Below are 18,199 nucleotides of genomic sequence, written 5' to 3' on the forward strand. Positions count from 1 at the left end.
CTACATTAACACTGCAATGAAGTTACCGTGAAAAGCACCTGGTCGCCACATTCCGGTACCTGTTCGGGTACAGAGGGAGACTTTAGAATGCCCAAATTACCTAACAGCATGTCTTTCGGGACTTGTGGGAGGAAACCGGAGCACCCAGAGTAAACCTACGCAGACACGACGAGAACGTGCAGACTCCGCACAGACAGTGACCCAAGCCGGGAATCGAACCTGGGATCCTAGCGCTGTGAAGCAACAGTGCTAATCACTGTTACCGTGCTGTCCATATCTAGAGAGAAATCAATATTTTTTAAAAACAAAAATGTTAATTATCAGAAAGGTTCCCTTTGAGAGCTAAGAATTTATTTTGCAACCAGAATTTTCTTCAAGAGATCCATTTTTCTGCAAGAATCCGAAAAAGCTGTCTAGTCAGGTGTCAAGTCCTGCTGCCAGGATATGCCAAAGGAGAAGATGAGACTCTAAGCTGCATGGCAAGTGGTGACTGTATTATAGAATTAAAGCTCATTTCAGTTGCAGCACAGAATTTTGTAAAGCATAAAAATGATTGACAGATGTTTGAATTGCTATAACTAGCCTAAGTATTTTTCATCCATACTTGCTGCAGTTGCTCACTCTCCTGGTGGGCAGTCAATTGATCCTGAAGGTTTTCCACCTTAGCAATGAGATGTTCCAAAGCCATTTCTTTGCCTTGCAGCTGTTCTTCAAGCTTGATTACTTTTAACCGGCAGACCTGAAGGTCCGTTTGGGCATATCCTGTACTGTTATTCATCTCATCCACCTAGAAGAGATCATCTGATGTGAAGGCATTTTCTTTTACATTTATTTGATTTTAAATGATGTAATTAAATATACAATTGGGGAAATGAGAAGTGGGTCAGAAACGAGGTGTTAGGATTCAAAAAGCTATAAAAACTAGCATACCATAAAAATTGCATTTCTTCCAAAATCTATCAGAAACCAATGAAAACTGACCCAAATGGGCAACAAAAATAATCATGATCTAGATAATTATAAAATTATTCAGATCATACAGCTCAGATTCCATAAATTACAAGCAGACTGATACCAAGAAAAAAGAGCATTCAGCCAGGATGCGAACTATCATTTTGAAAATTATGCATTAGTGGATGTCAAGTTTGTTTCCATCAAGTTGATCTCTTTCCTCCCTCCATCATCATAGTGTGATAACATTTTGACTCATGCGTAACGAATGGTCATTTGATAAAGGCATTGGAAGGCTGCTGATCAGTCTAACCTTCAGAGAGAATAGAAAGAAAATTGGAGAATAGAGGAGAAATGGAGTGAAACATGAAACACAATGTATGGAAAGCAATCTTGCAAAAATATGGGGATTCCCAAGAAAGTGTTCAAATAACAGCACCGCCGCATGAATCAGCGCAGCAGATAATTAAGGCGGCAAATGGAATTTTGTCTTTCATTGCTAGAGGGATGGAGTTTAAAAACAGCATCTGCGTTGGAACAGGAGGGATCTGTACCGTTGGGACAGTCACCACCTGAACCGATCTGTGACCAGTGTTCAAGCGGAAAGGATAAATAGGGTGGTCACACGGACTTTAACCTAGCAAAGTGGGGGTAAAACTACAGGAAGTATAATGGCTACTGGGAAGCAAAGTAGGTTAGCATGTGAAAAATTCTGAAAAATGTTAAAGGGGAGAAAAACTCAGGAGATGTTATTAATGGAAGTGTTCGAATTCAACAAGAAGCTATAAAAACTAGCATACGGGCACTTTACCTGAATGCTCGTAGCATTCGAAACAAGATAAATGAGTTGATGGCACAAATCATTGCAAATGAGATATGGTTGCAGAGTGGTCACGGCTGGGAGTTAAATATCCTGGGGTATCAGACTATTCAAAAGGACAGACAGGAAGGTAAGGGAGGTGATGGAGCTCTGATATTTAAGGATAACATCAGGGCAGTAGTGAGAGATGATATAGGTTCTATGGAGAAAAAGGTTGAATCCAATTGAGTGGAAATTAGAAAGAGTAAGGAGAAAAAGGACTGATAGGCCACCAAACGTGGGGCAGGCAATAAACAAAGAAATAACTGATGCATGTAAAAATGGTACGGCAATTATCATGGGGGATTTTAATCTACATGTTGATTGGTCAAACCAGGTTGGTCAAGGCAGCTTTGAGGGAGGAGTTCACAGAATGTATCCGCGATAATTTCCTTGAACAATATGCAACTCGAGGGAGCAAACTATCCTAGATCTGGTCCTGTGTAATGATACAGGAATAATTAATGAAAATGAAAATCGCTTATTGTCACAAGTAGGCTTCAAATGAAGTTACTGTGAAAAGCTCCTATTCGCCACATTCCGGCGCCTGTTCAGGAAGGCTGGTACGGGAATTGAACCGTGCTGCTGGCTGCCTTAGTCTGCTTTCAAAATCAGCGATTTAGCCGTGTGCTAAACCAGCAATGATCTCATAGTGAGGGATCTTCTCAGAAGGAGCTATCATAGTATAGTTGAAATTAAAATATAGATGGAGGGGGAGAAGGCAAAATCCAATGCCAGTGTCTTGTGCTTAAACAAAGGAGACTACATGGGATGAGGGATGAGTTGGCTAAGGTAGATTAGGAGAAAAGATTTTATGGTGGGACAATTGAAATGAAATGATCTCATAGTTTCATTTCATTCATTCATAGAATCATTTCATTTCATTTTCAGGTAGATTGGGAGAAAAGATTTTATGGTGGGACAATTAAGGAACAGTGGAGGACTTTCAAAGTAATTTTTCACAGTGCTCAGTAAAAGTATATACCAGTGAAAAGGAAGGACTGTGGGAAAAGGGATAATCAGCCAAGGATATCTAAGGAAATAAAGGAGGGTATCAAATTGAATGAAATGCATACAAAGTGGCAAAGATTAGTGGGAAACTAGAGGATTGGGGGAACTTTAACGGTCAATAGAAAGCCATGAAAAAAGCTATAAAGAAAAGTAATATTGATTCTGAGACTAAACAAGCTCAGAATATAAAAACAGACAGTAAAGGTTTCTCCAAATTGATAACACAAAAAAGAGTGGCTACGGTCAACTTTGATCCTTTAGAGGATGAGAAGGGGGATTTAATAATAGGAAAGGAGGTAATGGTCAACGCATTGAACAGGGATTTTCATCTCGTCTTCACAGTGGAAGACACAAATAACATGCCCATAATTGATGGCAAGGAGGCTATGGCAGGTGAGGACCTAGAAACGATCATTAGCACTAAGGAAGTACTGTTGGGCAAGCTAATCATAGAATCATAGAATTTACAGTGCAGGAGGCCATTCAGCCCATCGAGTCTGCACTGGCTCTGTAAAAGAGCACCCTACCCAAGCCCACACCCCCAACCTATCCACATAACCCAGTAATCCCACCCAACACTAAGGGCAATTTCGGACACTAAGAGCAATTTAGCATGGCCAATCCACCTAACCTGCACATCTTTGGACTGTGGGAGGAAACCGGAGCACCCAGAGGAAACCCACGCAGACACAGGGAGAACATGCAGACTCCGCACAGACAGTGACCCAAGCCGGAAATCGAACCTGGGACCCTGGAGCTGTGAAGCAACTGTGCAAACCACAATGCTACTGTGCTGCCCATAAATGGGGCTAAAGGTAGACATGTCTCCTGACCCTGATGGATTCCAGGGTAGTAAAAGGGATGGTGGGGGGATAGCAAATGCGCTTGTACTAATTTACTAAAATTCGCTAGACTCTGGGGCGGTTCTGGCAGATTGGAAAACACAAATGTGACACCATTGTTAAGGAGGTAGACAAAAGGTGGGTAACTATCAGCCAGTTATCTTAACTTCTGCAGTGGGGAAAATGTTTGAACCTATCATCAAGGAAGAAATTTTGGAAAGAATTCTGAGAGGCAGGATTTATGATTATTTAGAAAAACAGTCTGATTAAAGATAGTCAGCATGGCTTTGTGAGAGGCAGGTCATGCCTCACACGCCTCATTGAATTCTTTGAGGATGTGACGAGACACATTGATGAAGGTCGGACAGTGGATGTGGTGTTTATGGATTTCAGTAAAGCATTTAATAAGGTCCCCATGGTAGGCTCATTCATAAAGTTAGGGGGAATGGGATACAGGGAAATTTGGCTGCCTGGATACGGAATTGGTAATTAAGGTAAATTGGAATTTTGTCTTTCATTGCTAGAGGGATGGAATTTAAAAACAGGGAGGTTATGTTGCAGCTGTGTAGGGTGTTGGTGAGGACACACCTCGCGTACTGTGTACAGTTACAGTCTCCTTACTTGAGAAAGGATGTGCTGACGCTGGAGTGGGTGCAGAGGAGATTCAGTAGGTTGATTCTGAAATTGAAAGGATTGGCTTATGAGGAGAGGCTGAGGAGACTGGGACTATACTCATTGGAATTTAGAAGAATGAGGGGGGAATCTTATTGAATCATGTAAAATTATGAAGGGAATAGATAAGATAGAAGCAGGGAGGTTATTTCAACTGGCGGGTGAAAGTAGAACTAGGGGGCATAGCATCAAAATAATAATAATAATGTTTATTAGTATCACAAGTAGGCTTACATTAACACTGCAATGAAGTTACTGTGCAAATTCCCTAGTCGCCACACTCCGGTGCCTGCTCGGGTCGTGGAGGGAGAATTCAGAATGTCCAATTCACCTAACAAGCACATCTTTCAGGACTTGTGGGAGGAAAACGGGGCACCTGGAGGAAACCCACGCAGACACGGGGAGAACGTGCAGACTCCGCAGACAGTGGCCCAAGCCAGGAATCAAACCTGGGTCCCTGGCACTGTGAAGCAACAGTGCTAACCACTGTGCTTAGGACTGAGATAAGGAGGAACTTCTTCACCCAAAGGGTTTTGAATCTGTGGAATTCCCTGTCCAGTGAACCAGTTGAGGCTACCTTGTTGAATGTTTTTAAGGCAAAGACAGATAAGATTTTTGAACAGTAAAGGAATTAAGGGTGAGTGGGCGGTAAGTGGAGCTAAGATCAGCCGTGATCTTATCGAATGGCGGAGCAAGATCGAGGGGCCAGATAGCTTATTCCTGCTCCTAGTTCTATGTTCTTAGGAATACCTTTATCAGCCTCCTGATGATTTTGGTATATAGTTAATATCAAGCAAAATCAGATTTCATTTGTGAATTTACAAATTTCTGCATGTGCACATAAATGTATTAAATGTAACCTGGGTACAAAGAAATGGAAGAGAGACTTTTGCAGCAAAATACTACATGTAGTTATGTTGAAACATCTCTTCACAAACAAATTACTATTTTGCAATATGTGACTTGAAGAGAAAAGTGTGAAGCTGTGCCGCAGCAAGAATGTGGGGCTAAGTATCAAAGACTAATTACAGAATGCAGCAGTCAAGTAGCTATAAAAATTGCTATGCATCAGGCAGAAAAGTTTGGAATTTAGATCAATATCCCACCTCAACTGAGAGGTTCTCCACTGTACTTGTGCTCGGCAGTTCACCATCAGCCTGAGGAAAGCAAAGATGACAGAAATACTTAAAGATAACATACAGGAAAATCAAAGTAAACAATGGTAATAAGTTTTCTCTTAGCATCTCAAATTAATCTCCACAACAGTTTTGATAAAAAGGAATCACCAAGGGAAAAAAGGCAATGTTTAAAATAATGAGAAAACAAAAGAAAAAAAAGAGTAAATGAAGGACTAAGGTTAATTGTGGGTTTCAGACTTAGACCTTTATCGAAATCGAAAACAAGATGAATACGTACACAACTGGAAACAAAATAAACTGGGGGGCAACCACAAGAAACAAAAACTGTTTAAAGAGGTACATGGAAATGGAAGCATCTAGATATCATTTTCCTCCCCACGAAAGCATAGGGATTCAGTTTAACTTCTCATCCAAAAGATGACATTTCTGAGATGTAACACTTAAAACCTGGAATTCTGAGACTGAAGTAGGGGAGCTACCAACTGAAACATGGCTGACACGAAAAGGAGACGAAAGAGATGTCATTTTTCATCTCCCCAACCCTGAACAATAACTCATGTGAGCCTGAACGCAGTGAGGAAGCTATTCAACTGCAAGGTTTCACTATGGAAAACATCAGTAATTTGTCCAAACCGGTCTTTAGCTGCTGTCCACTTCATGCACTGGCCACTGAAACGTGACCAGGTACTGTCGCAGGAAGATGACTTTGCAGCTGCAATTTGAGTGTGTCACCAGTCCTGTCTAAAAGCAGGTTTTCTGCCCACACAGAATTGGTGCACCGTATGGTAACAAAGAAGCCCAACTGACAAGGAGTACATTTGATGATGGAAGCATTTTGGTGCAGAGGGGAAAGAAGCTGCTGCTTTATTTGATTTTGATTTGATTTATTGTCACATGTACCGAAGTACAGTGAAAAGTATTTTTCTGCGGCCGAGGGAACGTACCACAGTATGTACATAGTAGACAAAAAGAATAATCAACAGAGAACATTGACAAATGGTAAAATAGTTTTAGTAGGTCAGCACGCTGATAGGAGATAAAAGAAAAGGGACGGGAAGAGAGCTCACACCATCTTGAATGATTGCAATTGTAGCAGTTACTGGAGGCTGAATAAAATTGAGTATTTCAGGCTTTAATCAGATGAATAGGCAGGTTGCTTGGTGAGTTTTTAAAGATTTTATCCCTCTCAACGAAGGCAGTAGTTTAATCAGTACTGGGATGATACAAGTATCACACAAAATTTATCGCTCAGCGAGTTAAATTACTGACTATAATCACATATATTAGTTGCAATATTTCTGAACTTAAAACCTAATTAACTAAATAAAATACAATAAAGAGGCAGGGCTGGTGATGTGTTGCAGCTATGGCTTGTGAGATCTAGCGGACACCCGTTTGACTCTCGGCAACCACATCTGCATTAAACGTCCGCAGCTCGAGGGTCTTCAGCTCAAAGTCGATCAAAGTTAACTGGATAGTTTGTTCCAAGAGTCAGTCACACCCCTTAGCTAGATACTTTTGATTTGGTTCACGGTCTGGGACAGTTGGGTGTGGCTAAGAATGAGGTAGATACAAGGACCCAGAGGGCAGCAATGGCAGAGTTTCAGCCCTTTGCAATTGTCCAACAGTTTGAGGTTCTTGTCACATGTGTGGACGAGAGCAGGGACTGCAGGGTGGAAAAGCAAATTGATCATAGCATACTGGTGTGTGCGGGTGGGGACAAAAAGGAATGCAGTTGTTGTCGGGGACAGTGAAGTTAAGTGGGGGGGGGAATAGATATGGTTCTCTGCAGCCAAGGATGCGAGTTCTGAAGGCGATGTTACCTGCCTGATGCAGGGTTAAGCACATCACCTCAAGGCTGGAGAGCAACCTGGAGCAGGAGTGGGAAGGATCCAGTAGTTGTTGGAGAAATGGATACCAACAACACAGTTGGACTAAGAAAGAGGTTCCACTGAGGGAGTATGAGCAGCTTAGGACCAAATTAAAAAGCAGAACCACAAAGGTAATAATAATCTCCAGACTGCTACCAAGGCCCAAGCAAACTGGCAAAAGACAAACGAGATCAGAAAGTTAAATGCAAGGCTCAAGGTTTGGTGTACGTGAAATGGGTTTAAATTTTTGGGGCACTGGCATCAGTGCTGAAGGAAGTATGAACTGTACTGTTAGGACAGGCTTCATCTGAACTGTTGCGCGGCCAATGTCCCGGTGATTCGATAATTTGGGCTGTAGAAAGGGTTTTAAACTAAATAGTGGGGGTTCACATGGGGCAAGGTTAGTAGAATTGAGAACAGAGATACTAGTAATGGTAATGGTAGCCAGAGTGTGACAGGAAGGGACAGAGTTTTTAACCATAAGAGTATACTAGCAAATAAGGTTACAGTTGAGAAAAATGACTTTAAAGTAACAGAAAGAGTTGGATAAAGAGAGACTACGAAATTCAAACTTAAAAAGTTGAGGCAATAGGAAAGCAGGCATCTTGATATAGTTAAAGACAAGCTGAATGGGGCAGAAGGGACATTTAAGGGAGTTTAACAGTAATAGTGAGTCAGAGAGTAAGGTACATGTTGGAAATAATAGTCAAAGAAAATTATGTCATTTTATCTGAACCGGCAAAGCATCCACAATAAGATAGGTAATGGGTCAGATATAAATAGTTTAGATCTAATCACCAATATAGCGACACAGTTGTGAAATAAATATTCCAGGATTTACAATATTGTTTTTAAAAACAGGCAGAATGGAAAAGAATGGGTAGCACTGATAAAAAAGAATGACACAAGGGCAGACACAGGATAAATCATAAGCAATGAGGGGATTACACTAAACAAATATTTCTGAGTCTGCCTTAACCATAGAAGACAAAGTTCCACCCCTGAATTACAGGCTAACCGAGGGGCTAACAAAAAATAAGGAAATTAAGACAATTCAGATCAGAGAAAAAGTATTGAATCTGTCTAGCTCTTCAATCTGCTTCCATTGCCTTTTGAAGAGTTTCAACTAACAGAACAAATTCTCCTCTTTGCCTTAAATGGTCAACGTTTATTTTTAAACAGTGTCCCCCACTTCGAGATTCTCCCACAAGAGGAAACATCCTCTCCACATCCACCCCTGGGGGACTTGTCTTATGAGGAAAGGTTGGACAGGCTAGGCTTGTATCTGCTGGAGTTTAGAAGACGAAGAGGAGTCTTGACTGAAACATGGAAGATCCGTTCAGATCCCAGCCTTGGGTCACCGTCCGTGTGGAGTTGGCACATTCTCCACATGTTTGCGTGCGTTTCACTCCCACAACCCAAAGCTGTGCAGGTTAGGTAAATTGGCCACACTAAATTGCCCTTAATTGGGAAAAAAATAATTGGGTACTCAAATTTATTTTTAAAAACATGGAAGATCCTGAATGGTCTTAACAGGGTGGATGTGAAGAAGATGTTTCCTCTTGCTGGAGGAGACTGCACCAACCTTTCAAATTAGCGCCCCCCCCCCCAAAAAAATCCCTATCCCTGCAACCCAATAACCTAAATGCTGTGGTTACAAAGTCTGGTCAGAAGCTGGGAAATCTACAGACCTCCCAACTCCCCGAAGTCTGTCCAACATCTACATGGCTTGAGGCAGGAGCATGAATTTGCTTAGGTAAGTGCAATAAAGGGCAGGTCGTGCCTAACTAATTTTGTGGAATTTTTTGAGGACATTACCAATGCAGTAGATAACAGGGAGCCAATGGATGTGGTATATCTGGATTTCCAGAAACCCTTTGACAAGGTGCCACACAAAAGGTTGCTGCATAACATAAAGATGCATGGTATTAAGGGTAAAGTAGTAGCATGGACAGAGGATTGGTTAATTAATAGAAAGCAAAGAGTTGGGATTAATGGGTGTTTCTCTGGTTGGCAATCAGTAGCTAGTGGTGTCCCTCAGGGATCAGTGTTGGGCCCACAATTGTTCACAATTTACAGAGATGATTTGGAGTTGGGGGCCAAGGGCAATGTGTCCAAGTTTGCAGATGACACTAAGATGAGTGGTAAAGCGAAAAGTGCAGAGGATACTGGAAGTCTGCAGAGGGATTTGGATAGGTTAAGTGAATGGGCCAGGGTCTGGCAGATGGAATACAATGTTGACAAATGTGAGGTTATCCATTTTGGTAGGAATAACAGCAGATGGGATTATTATTTAAATGATAAAATATTTAAAATGCTGCTGTGCAGAGAGACCTGGGTGTGCTCGAGCATGAGTCGCAAAACGTTGGTTTACAGGTGCAACAGGTGATTAAGAAAGCGAATGGAATTTTGTCCTTCATTGCTAGAGGGATGGAGTTTAAGACTAGGGAGGTTATGTTGCAATCATATAAGGTGTTAGTGAGGCCACACATGGAGTATTGTGTTCAGTTTTGGTCTCCTTACTTGAGAAAGGACGTACTGACACTGGAGGGTGTGCAGAGGAGATTCACAAGGTTAATCCCAGATCTGATGGGGTTGGATTACGAGGAGAGGTTGAGTAGACTGGGATTGTACTCGTTGGAATTTAGAAGGATGAGGGGTGATCTTATAGAAACATATAAAATTATGAAGGGAATAGATAGGATAGATGCGGGCAGGTTGTTTCCATTGGCGGGTGAAAGCAGAACTAGGGGGCATAGCCTCAAAATAAGGGGAAGTAGATTTAGGACTGAGTTTAGGAGGAACTTCTTCACCCAAAGGGTTGTGAATCTATGGAATTCCTTGCCCAGTGAAGCAGTTGAGGCTCCTTCATTAAATGTTTATAAGGTAAAGATAGATAATTTTTTGAAGAATAAAGGGATTAAGGGTTTTGGTGTTCAGGCCGGAAAGTGGAGCTGAGTCCACAAAAGATCAGCCATGATCTGACTGAATGGTGGAGAAGGCTCGAGAGTCCAGATGGCCTACTCCTGCTCCTAGTTCTTATGTTCTTATGTTTAATTCCAACACAAGAAGCTTGACATCATCCGCCCAGACCTCCTCGTCCGCCAGTAGTCCCACGTCCATTCTCCACAGAGGGCGTTGGCCTCTCTCCTCCCTCAGCCCCAATTCCACCCAGTGCGGGGCACGGTCCGAGATCGCAATGGCCGAATACTCCACTCCCTCCACTCTCGGGATTAGCGCCCTGCTTACCACGAAGAAATCAATCCGCGAGTACGTTTTGTGCACATGGGAAAACTCCTTTGCCCTTGGCCTGGCAAATCTCCACTGATCCACTCCCCCAACTGGTCCATGAATCCCCCTCAGGATCCACCCCCCTACCTACCGACTAGTCATCTCCTTTTTTAGGCCAGCCACGTGCCCGCGCCTCCTGCACCCTCCAGCCCCCCCAGGCGGAGGCTTCCCGTCCCAACTCTCCCCTTTAACATCGATTCCCCCTCAGTCATCATGGCAGCTTCCCAGCCCCCCTCCCCTCCCAGTCAAGCATCCGCTTAATCCCCCACCCCCCCCATTGCAGTCTCGTAAGTCAGCTGACTCACGCTGACCCCGGCCGCTCCCGCCTCCACCTCCAATCCCCCTGTGGGTTCCCCTTACAAATCTCCACCCCCCCCCCCCCCCTCTGTCATAATATACATCCAGGTATATGATGGTGCACAGACAGGCAGTGAATGACACATAGGATGACCAGTGAACACACAGGACACAGCAGCCAATCACCAGACAGGACACAACCACTATAAAGCCAGAGGGCACTATTTTCCCGCTCTCTCAGGATCCAGCCTCTGAGACAGTCAGAGCTCGTGAGCAGCAACTAGAACAAACACCATGTGGTAGTAAGATAGTCTGGTCAGGTTAGCCTCAGGTCTCCAGTCAAGTCAGCATAGTGTCAACCCACAGTTAAAGCGTGTATGATAGTTAAGAGTTCAATAAAATCGAGTTGCATTTCTTCAAGTGTTGGAATCCTGTCTCTCTCACCACTGCAGTAAACGCAGTCCTCGCAGACCCAGCTTACTCAACACATCACCCCCACCAAAGTGGGGTAGAGAGAGTCCCCCAGTTATTATTCTGCTTTATAGAATTATAAAACATCTTTGGGTTTTCCTTGACATGGGCAGCACAGTGGCCTCACAGTGCCAGAGACCCGGGTTCACTTCCAGCCTTGTATGACTGTCTTTGTGGAGTTTGCACTTTCTCCCAGTCAACGTGGGTTTCCTCCGGGGCTCTGGTTTCCTCCCACAGTCCAGAGATGTGCATGTTAGGTGCATTGGCCATGCTAAATTGACCCTTATTAGTGTTCAAAGATGTGCAGGTTAACTCAGTCATGGGGTAACAGGGATTAAGAGGGAGATTAGGCCCAGGTAGGGATGCTCTTTCAGAGGATCGGTGCAAACTTGATGGGCCGATTAGTCTCCTTCTACACTGAAGAAATTGTATGATTCTACTCCTGTTCGTACAATATGCTTGCCACGTTCTTTTACTCAGTTGTTTAGCCCTGGAGAAGTGGGGTGGGATTCTCCCGTACCCGGCGGGGTGGGGGGTCCCGGCGGGTCAGTAAGGCGTGAATCACTCCAGTGTCGGGCCGCCCCAAAAGGTGCGAATCCTCCGCACCTTCAGGGGCTGGGCCGGCACGGGAGTGGTTTGCGCTCCGCCGGCCAGTGTGGAAGGCCTTTGGCGCCGCGCCAGCCGAGGCCGAAGGGACTCCGCCAGCCAGCACGGGTCCACGCATGCGCAGGAGCGTTAGCGACTGTTGACGTCATCCCCATGCATGCGCCGGGGGGGGGGGGGGGGGGGGGGGGTCCACCTTCGCGCCAGCATACACGGCTGGCTCGTAGTAAAAGAATGCCCCCATGGCACAGGCCCGCCCACGGATCGGTGGGCCCCGACTGCGGGCCAGGCCACCGTGGGACCCCCCCCGGGGCTAGATCGCCCCCAAGCGCCGCTGCCCGCCCCCCGCGGACCTCCTCCACCCCCCTCCGGGCTAGATCGCCCCACACGCGCCGCCCCCCGCGGACCTCCACCCCCCTCAACCGCCGGTAAGGGACCTAGTCCAATTTACGCCGGCAGGGCCTGCATAGAACGAGCGGGACTTGGGCCCATCACGGGTCGGAGAATCGCCCGGGGCGGGGGGCCTTGCGAACACCCCCCGACCGGCGTGGTGCGATTCCCGCACACGCCAACTCTCCGGCACCAGAGAATTCGGCAGCTGGTGGGGGCGGGATTCACCCCCCCCCCCCCCCCCCCCCCCCCCGGCGATTCTCCAACCCGGCGGGGTGGGTCGGGGAATCCCGCCCATGGTGTCTGATGCATCTTGATTTCTATCAATCACCTTTTGAGTGTTTTCTGGCAATAACCTTATACAGAAATCCAATTGGGATTATTTATGAAAACTTCAATTTTACAGCAGTGTGGAATCTGTAACTATATAGCTGGAAGCGCACAGATGCTTTCTTCCTGTTCTGTGCCAATTGGGTTCTTTCACAACAAGCCCAACCTTGGACTTCACGAACGTCAGAAGATGAATGACAAAACCAAGATGCTGTACGGTTCACTATCTCATGGCTAAACAACTGCAATAATTAACTCAGCTTGCTACATCTTCATATCTGTGGAGAGACAAATCCAATTTGTACAGTACTGTTACTCTCCTACATTATAAATTACTTTGGCAGGGATATAAAAATAACGAAAATAGAAACTATCCCTAATCCCTAACAGAATGAATGGATTCTTGCTATATAGTTCTTGTCAGATCAATTTAAAAGATTCCCTTTCCCAAATATTCATTAGTCAAACCTGGAGTCACATCTTTATTCTGTAGGGTCTCAGTTAACGACAAACACTGAAAGAGAACCAGTGAACCAGCAAACTGCAAATACATGCCACTAATAAAAAAATAATTTTACAGGACTGGATGGGGAAGCTGGGTTGTGAAAGAAATAGTGCAAAATGTTAGCCAGAGAATCATTGCTCTACCATGTGCCAGGACATGAGGAACATTTTAATAATAATCTTTATTCGTGTCACAAGTAGACTCACAATAACACCAATGGAGTTACTGTGAAAAGCCTCTAGTCGCCACACTACGGCACCTGTTCGGAGGGAGAATTCAGAATGTCCAATTCATCTAACAAGCACGTCTTTCAGGATTTTTTAAAAATCTTAATTAACAACTTTTACTAAGAGTGCTATGGAAACATCTTCAGCTCACCAATTTGTACTGAACATCTCGAGTTGTGCCAATTTTGCAAACTGAAGCAGTTTATTATATTGGATCTCTATCCATAGGCTTAGTAACATCACCTTCCATGGTATCATTATATATAACATGTATTATGCTATATTTAACAGTTAGACAATTTCTATATAATGTAGCTTTGAAATATTTAGTAATAATATTTTTGGACAATTATGCAGCCCTTTCTCCCTTCCAATTTATCTAATTTATTTTGAAGCTGGCTCACTACTTTGCATCTTTAAATGCCGCGCGTGTGTGATTTACCTCGTGTCCCACAATAGCCCCATCCTGTTCAGCTAATGAGTGCTCTTCCGGCGGAACATCATCTTGGTGGATAGCCTGACTCTTCCTCTTCTTCTTTTTCGTCGAATCCGAGCAGTCACCTTTTGCTTTTTGTTGTTGGTAATGAGCAAACTGTGGAGAAAAGTGAAGGAGGGGTAAAGGGAGAGGTATGTGAGGAATAGATAGCATGACCACAGCACCATGCTGAGAGAATATTGTACAATGACCACACATCAAGACATTGGAGTCCAGTAAGACCCAGGGCAGGACAGCACAGGCAACTGTGCTCTAGATATATGGATTAAATCATAATTTCAGTTCGGTTTTAAAACACTTTGCTTTTTGCTGTTAACATATTTATTTTAATAGGACTCTCTTCTCTGACCCTGTATAAAAATCTGTGCAACACGTGGCAGAGTATTATTGATGGAGATGCTAGTATCAAGCTGATGTGCATTACTATGCCTCCTTAGTTCATCATTTTTACACAAAAAGTTAAGTGATGATAATTTATTTTTCACAAGAATAGCCCTGCATTTTTTTCACTGTGTAGCTGTATTCCTCCTCTGCGTTTTAAGAAGCTTACAACAGATTAGAGCTTTGGCACTTACATTCAGACTCTGTGAAGCTACAATATGTATCCATTGGTTAGCTTATGTAAGAAACTGGAGGCGACTGGGTACAAGAAAAGAAACCCCAGAACAATCCATTAAAGATGATCTAACCATTGAAGGTCACCTCAGAAACTGTGAAATTTCTGTGAACTATCTTTCCTGACCTTTCAAGGGAATTTAATTGAGATTCCCATTGTGTGAACACCTCAAAATTAGACAGCAGAAACAGTCATTTAACAGAATCTCGCCTCTTCTGACAATGATTCCAGCTTAATAAATAAAGCAGGAATGCAGTTTGATTTAATACTCAATTTAACAGAATTTGCTCAATGCCTAGGAACAAATGTTACATTTATATCTGATTCTTTAGCGAGTTCCAACAAAATTGCAACAAACGGGTTTGAATGAATGATGGAAAGATACAATTCAAAAAAACCTTCAGCATTCTAAGTAAATGCTTTGCTACTAAAAAGCAGGCCAAGAAGCTGCTTCAATTCTTGGTCTGAACTCAATTATCCAATCTTAGCTGGTACAGCACAGGAGGCACTGGAATTGGCCCTATGTGTTCTTGGCTCATTTTGACAACAGTGGTGGTAGAGGAACAGACTGGTGGAGATGTACAAGGCTCACTGTAAAACTCATTCTGGATAGAATGTCACCCATATCTTTTTATTAAAACATTTTAAAAATATATACAAAGCCAAACATCCATTTTGTGTTGGAGAAACAGGACATCCTCCCCTCAGTACCAATGTGCGGGCGGACGGGGGGTGATACTCTAATTATTAAAACAGTTCACAACACGTTTCTACAAAAAAAAGGTACAAGCACTAAACTTTACGCTGCAGAGACCAGATACCCTCACATCTGTGCCAACAGAAGGGAAAGGAAGAGGGGTGGTGGGGAGAGAGGGGAAAGGAGGGTGGTGGGGAGGGAGGGAGGAGTGTTGGTGAAGAGGGGGCCCAATAGGGCACTACCTGAACTATCTACAGAAGTTAAATTAGTTGCTGATGCTCATTGCCTAGGTTCACCTGTGAAGACTGACTACTTGAATTAATGGCTGCCAGCACATGTCGAATTGCAACATCGTGTGTATTAGCACTTCAGAAGGGAAGGGACGGAAATTCATTTGGCGACAAGCTCCCATTCAGTCCTCTCACAAATTGATTGTAGCTTTCAAGGGAAGATGAGATTGGACTGCTGTGAAATTTCCTCTCGTTGTGGTGAATTTCAATTGGTGATTACCGGAGTGAATTCAACTGAAACTTTTGTTTTAAGAGAGTTGGCGAAGTGAGGATCCAAAAAGGTTTATTCTAACATAATTGTTTCTGTTTTTTCACAATTATAGCAGACACAAGTCAGATAGGATCCATCTTGCGTCATTTCTAATCATCACCTGAAAGCACATATCCTGATGTCACCCAGCTCTACCTCACCATATCTATTGGTCCTTCTACTGCTTCAGATTCATCATTGCTACTGAAGCTCCAACCATTAGTGACAAACAATAATGTTCACATATAAATATGTCATTATTTTTGAAACCACCACAAATGGAAAAAATAAGGAGGCAAAATTTTTTTTTAAATAAATTTAGAGTACCCAATTATTTTTTCCAATTAAAGGGCAATTTAGCGTGGCCAATCCACCTATCCTACACATCTTTGGGTTGTGGGGGTGAAACCCACGCAGACACGGAGAGAACGTGCAAACTCCACTCGGACAGTGACCCAGGGCCGGGATTCGAACCCAGGTCCTCAGCGCCGTAGGCAGCAATGCTAACCACTGTGCCACCGTGCTGCCCTATAAGGAGGCAAAATTTACATGAAATTAGAGTGGAAACAAAATACCATAGTGACAGTGGGGCAACTATCCCAGTCTATATTATTATAATATAGACTGGGATAGTCATAGTGTAAGGGGCAGAGAGAGGGGAAAAATGTCTCCCAAGTATATTCAGAATAAATGTCTTGAGCAGTATTCTGGCCCACGGTAAGAGGCCCGTTAAGGGGCTGGTTTAGCACAGGGCTAAATCGCTGGCTTTGAAAGCAGACCCAGGCAGGCCAGCAGCACGGTTCAAATCCCGTACCAGCCTCCCCGAACAGGCACCGGAATATGGCGACTAGGGGCTTTTCACAGTAACTTCATTTGAAGCCTACTTGTGACAATAAGCCGATTTTCATTTTTCATTGTTGGATCTGGTTCTGCAGAATGATGTGGGTCACGTGAATCAACTGTCAGCAGGGCAGCATATCAGTAATACTGATAATTGTATCATACGAATTAGGATAGCTATGGAAAAGGAGCAACACACTAATTGGAGAACTACCAATTTCAGTGGGATGAGAGAGATTCTTGTTTACTTGGGTCAGGTCCACAGATTAGTAGGTAAACACTAGATGAATATGGGACTGCCTATAACGGGAAAATTATTCAATAACTTATTACGGTACATTCCCAAAGGGGAAAAAGTGTGTCAACAAAAGCCAAAGCTGCTCGACTGGAGGGCTCCTGCTCGGGAATAGAAATGTTGGGGTTTTAAACGCACAGTCCCAGGGGCAACGGAGGCTGAAAAAACAGTAAGAAGGCACAGGGAGGAGAAATGTCCAAGCTTGGGGGAAAAAAACGGCCGTGAAAAAGGGGGTTAATGGAAGTCCGCCGGTGAGTGGAAAAGTCAGTGCAGTAACTGTAAGAAAAGCGGAGGCTGGAGCACCAGGGGAGGCCGCATCGCTCACAGCAGAAGAAATTACCAAAGTGATAGTTGTGGAACTTTTTTTAAAATAAATTTAGAGTACCCAATTCATTTTTCCAATTAAGGGGCAATTTAGCGTGGCCAATTCACCTACCCTGCACATCTTTGGATTGTGGGGGAGAAACCCACGCAAACACGGGTAGAATGTGAAACTCCACACGGACAGTGACCCAGAGCCGGGATCGAACCTGGGACCTCGGCGCCGTGAGGCAGCAGTGCTACTCACTGCGCAACCGTGCTGCCCATGGTTGTGGAACTTGAAATAACAGTTCACAAAGCACATGGAAGCGATGAAGGTTGTGATGGGGGCGGTATTGAAAGTGCTCGTGGAGGAGGAGATTGCCCCGGTGAGGGCGGCGGTATCAAGCGCAGCGGCGGAGGTGCAGGAGCAAGGTGAGACACTGAAGGAAGTGGAAGAGGTATTATTGCAGGACAGTGATCAACTCACCTCGATGGGGAAGGAGTTGCGGGAAGGTGACAGAGACCAAAAAAGGATCTGCGAGCCAAAATGGAAGGCCTGGAAAACAGATCCAGGCAGCAGAATCTGAAGATCATGGGTCTGCCCGAAGGGTTGGTAGGCCCGAGGCCGACGGAGTATTTTGCCACGATGTTGGCGGAGCTATTGGGGGAGGGGGACGATCCCTCTTTATACGAACTGGATCGGGCTCATAGGTCGTGGAGGCCTATACTAAAGGCGAGTGAGCCGCCAAGAGTAGTAACTCTGTTTCCATAGGTATAGCGGGAAGGAGAAAGTCCTGTGCTGGGCAAAGCAGAAGCGGGTGGGGAAGTGGGCTGGAGCTGGTATACGCATATACCAGGGCTTTACGGTGGAGCTGGCGAGGAGGCGGGCTTCCTTCAGCTGGATGAAGAAGGCACTGTACATCAGCAAGTTGCAGTGCGGCAAAGTATATCCA

At 44.3% G+C, this 18,199-nt stretch overlaps 1 protein-coding gene across 5 annotated transcripts in view; it reads right to left on the bottom strand.

The window, feature by feature from the left end:
• Positions 1-18,199, bottom strand: part of pcnt (pericentrin) — a 352,612-nt gene that overhangs the window by 310,917 nt on the left and 23,496 nt on the right. For all 5 annotated transcript variants that reach the window (XM_038786588.1, XM_038786581.1, XM_038786572.1 and 2 more), the window contains exons 2-4: positions 13,902-14,051; positions 5,442-5,492; positions 605-787 (exon numbers count right to left, since the gene is read on the bottom strand). In XM_038786588.1, the coding sequence (XP_038642516.1) occupies positions 605-787; positions 5,442-5,492; positions 13,902-14,051 (384 nt within the window). The remainder of the gene's footprint in view (positions 1-604; positions 788-5,441; positions 5,493-13,901; positions 14,052-18,199) is intronic.

This window comes from Scyliorhinus canicula, chromosome 2 (genome assembly GCF_902713615.1).
Source record: "Scyliorhinus canicula chromosome 2, sScyCan1.1, whole genome shotgun sequence".
Lineage (NCBI taxonomy): Eukaryota > Metazoa > Chordata > Chondrichthyes > Carcharhiniformes > Scyliorhinidae > Scyliorhinus > Scyliorhinus canicula.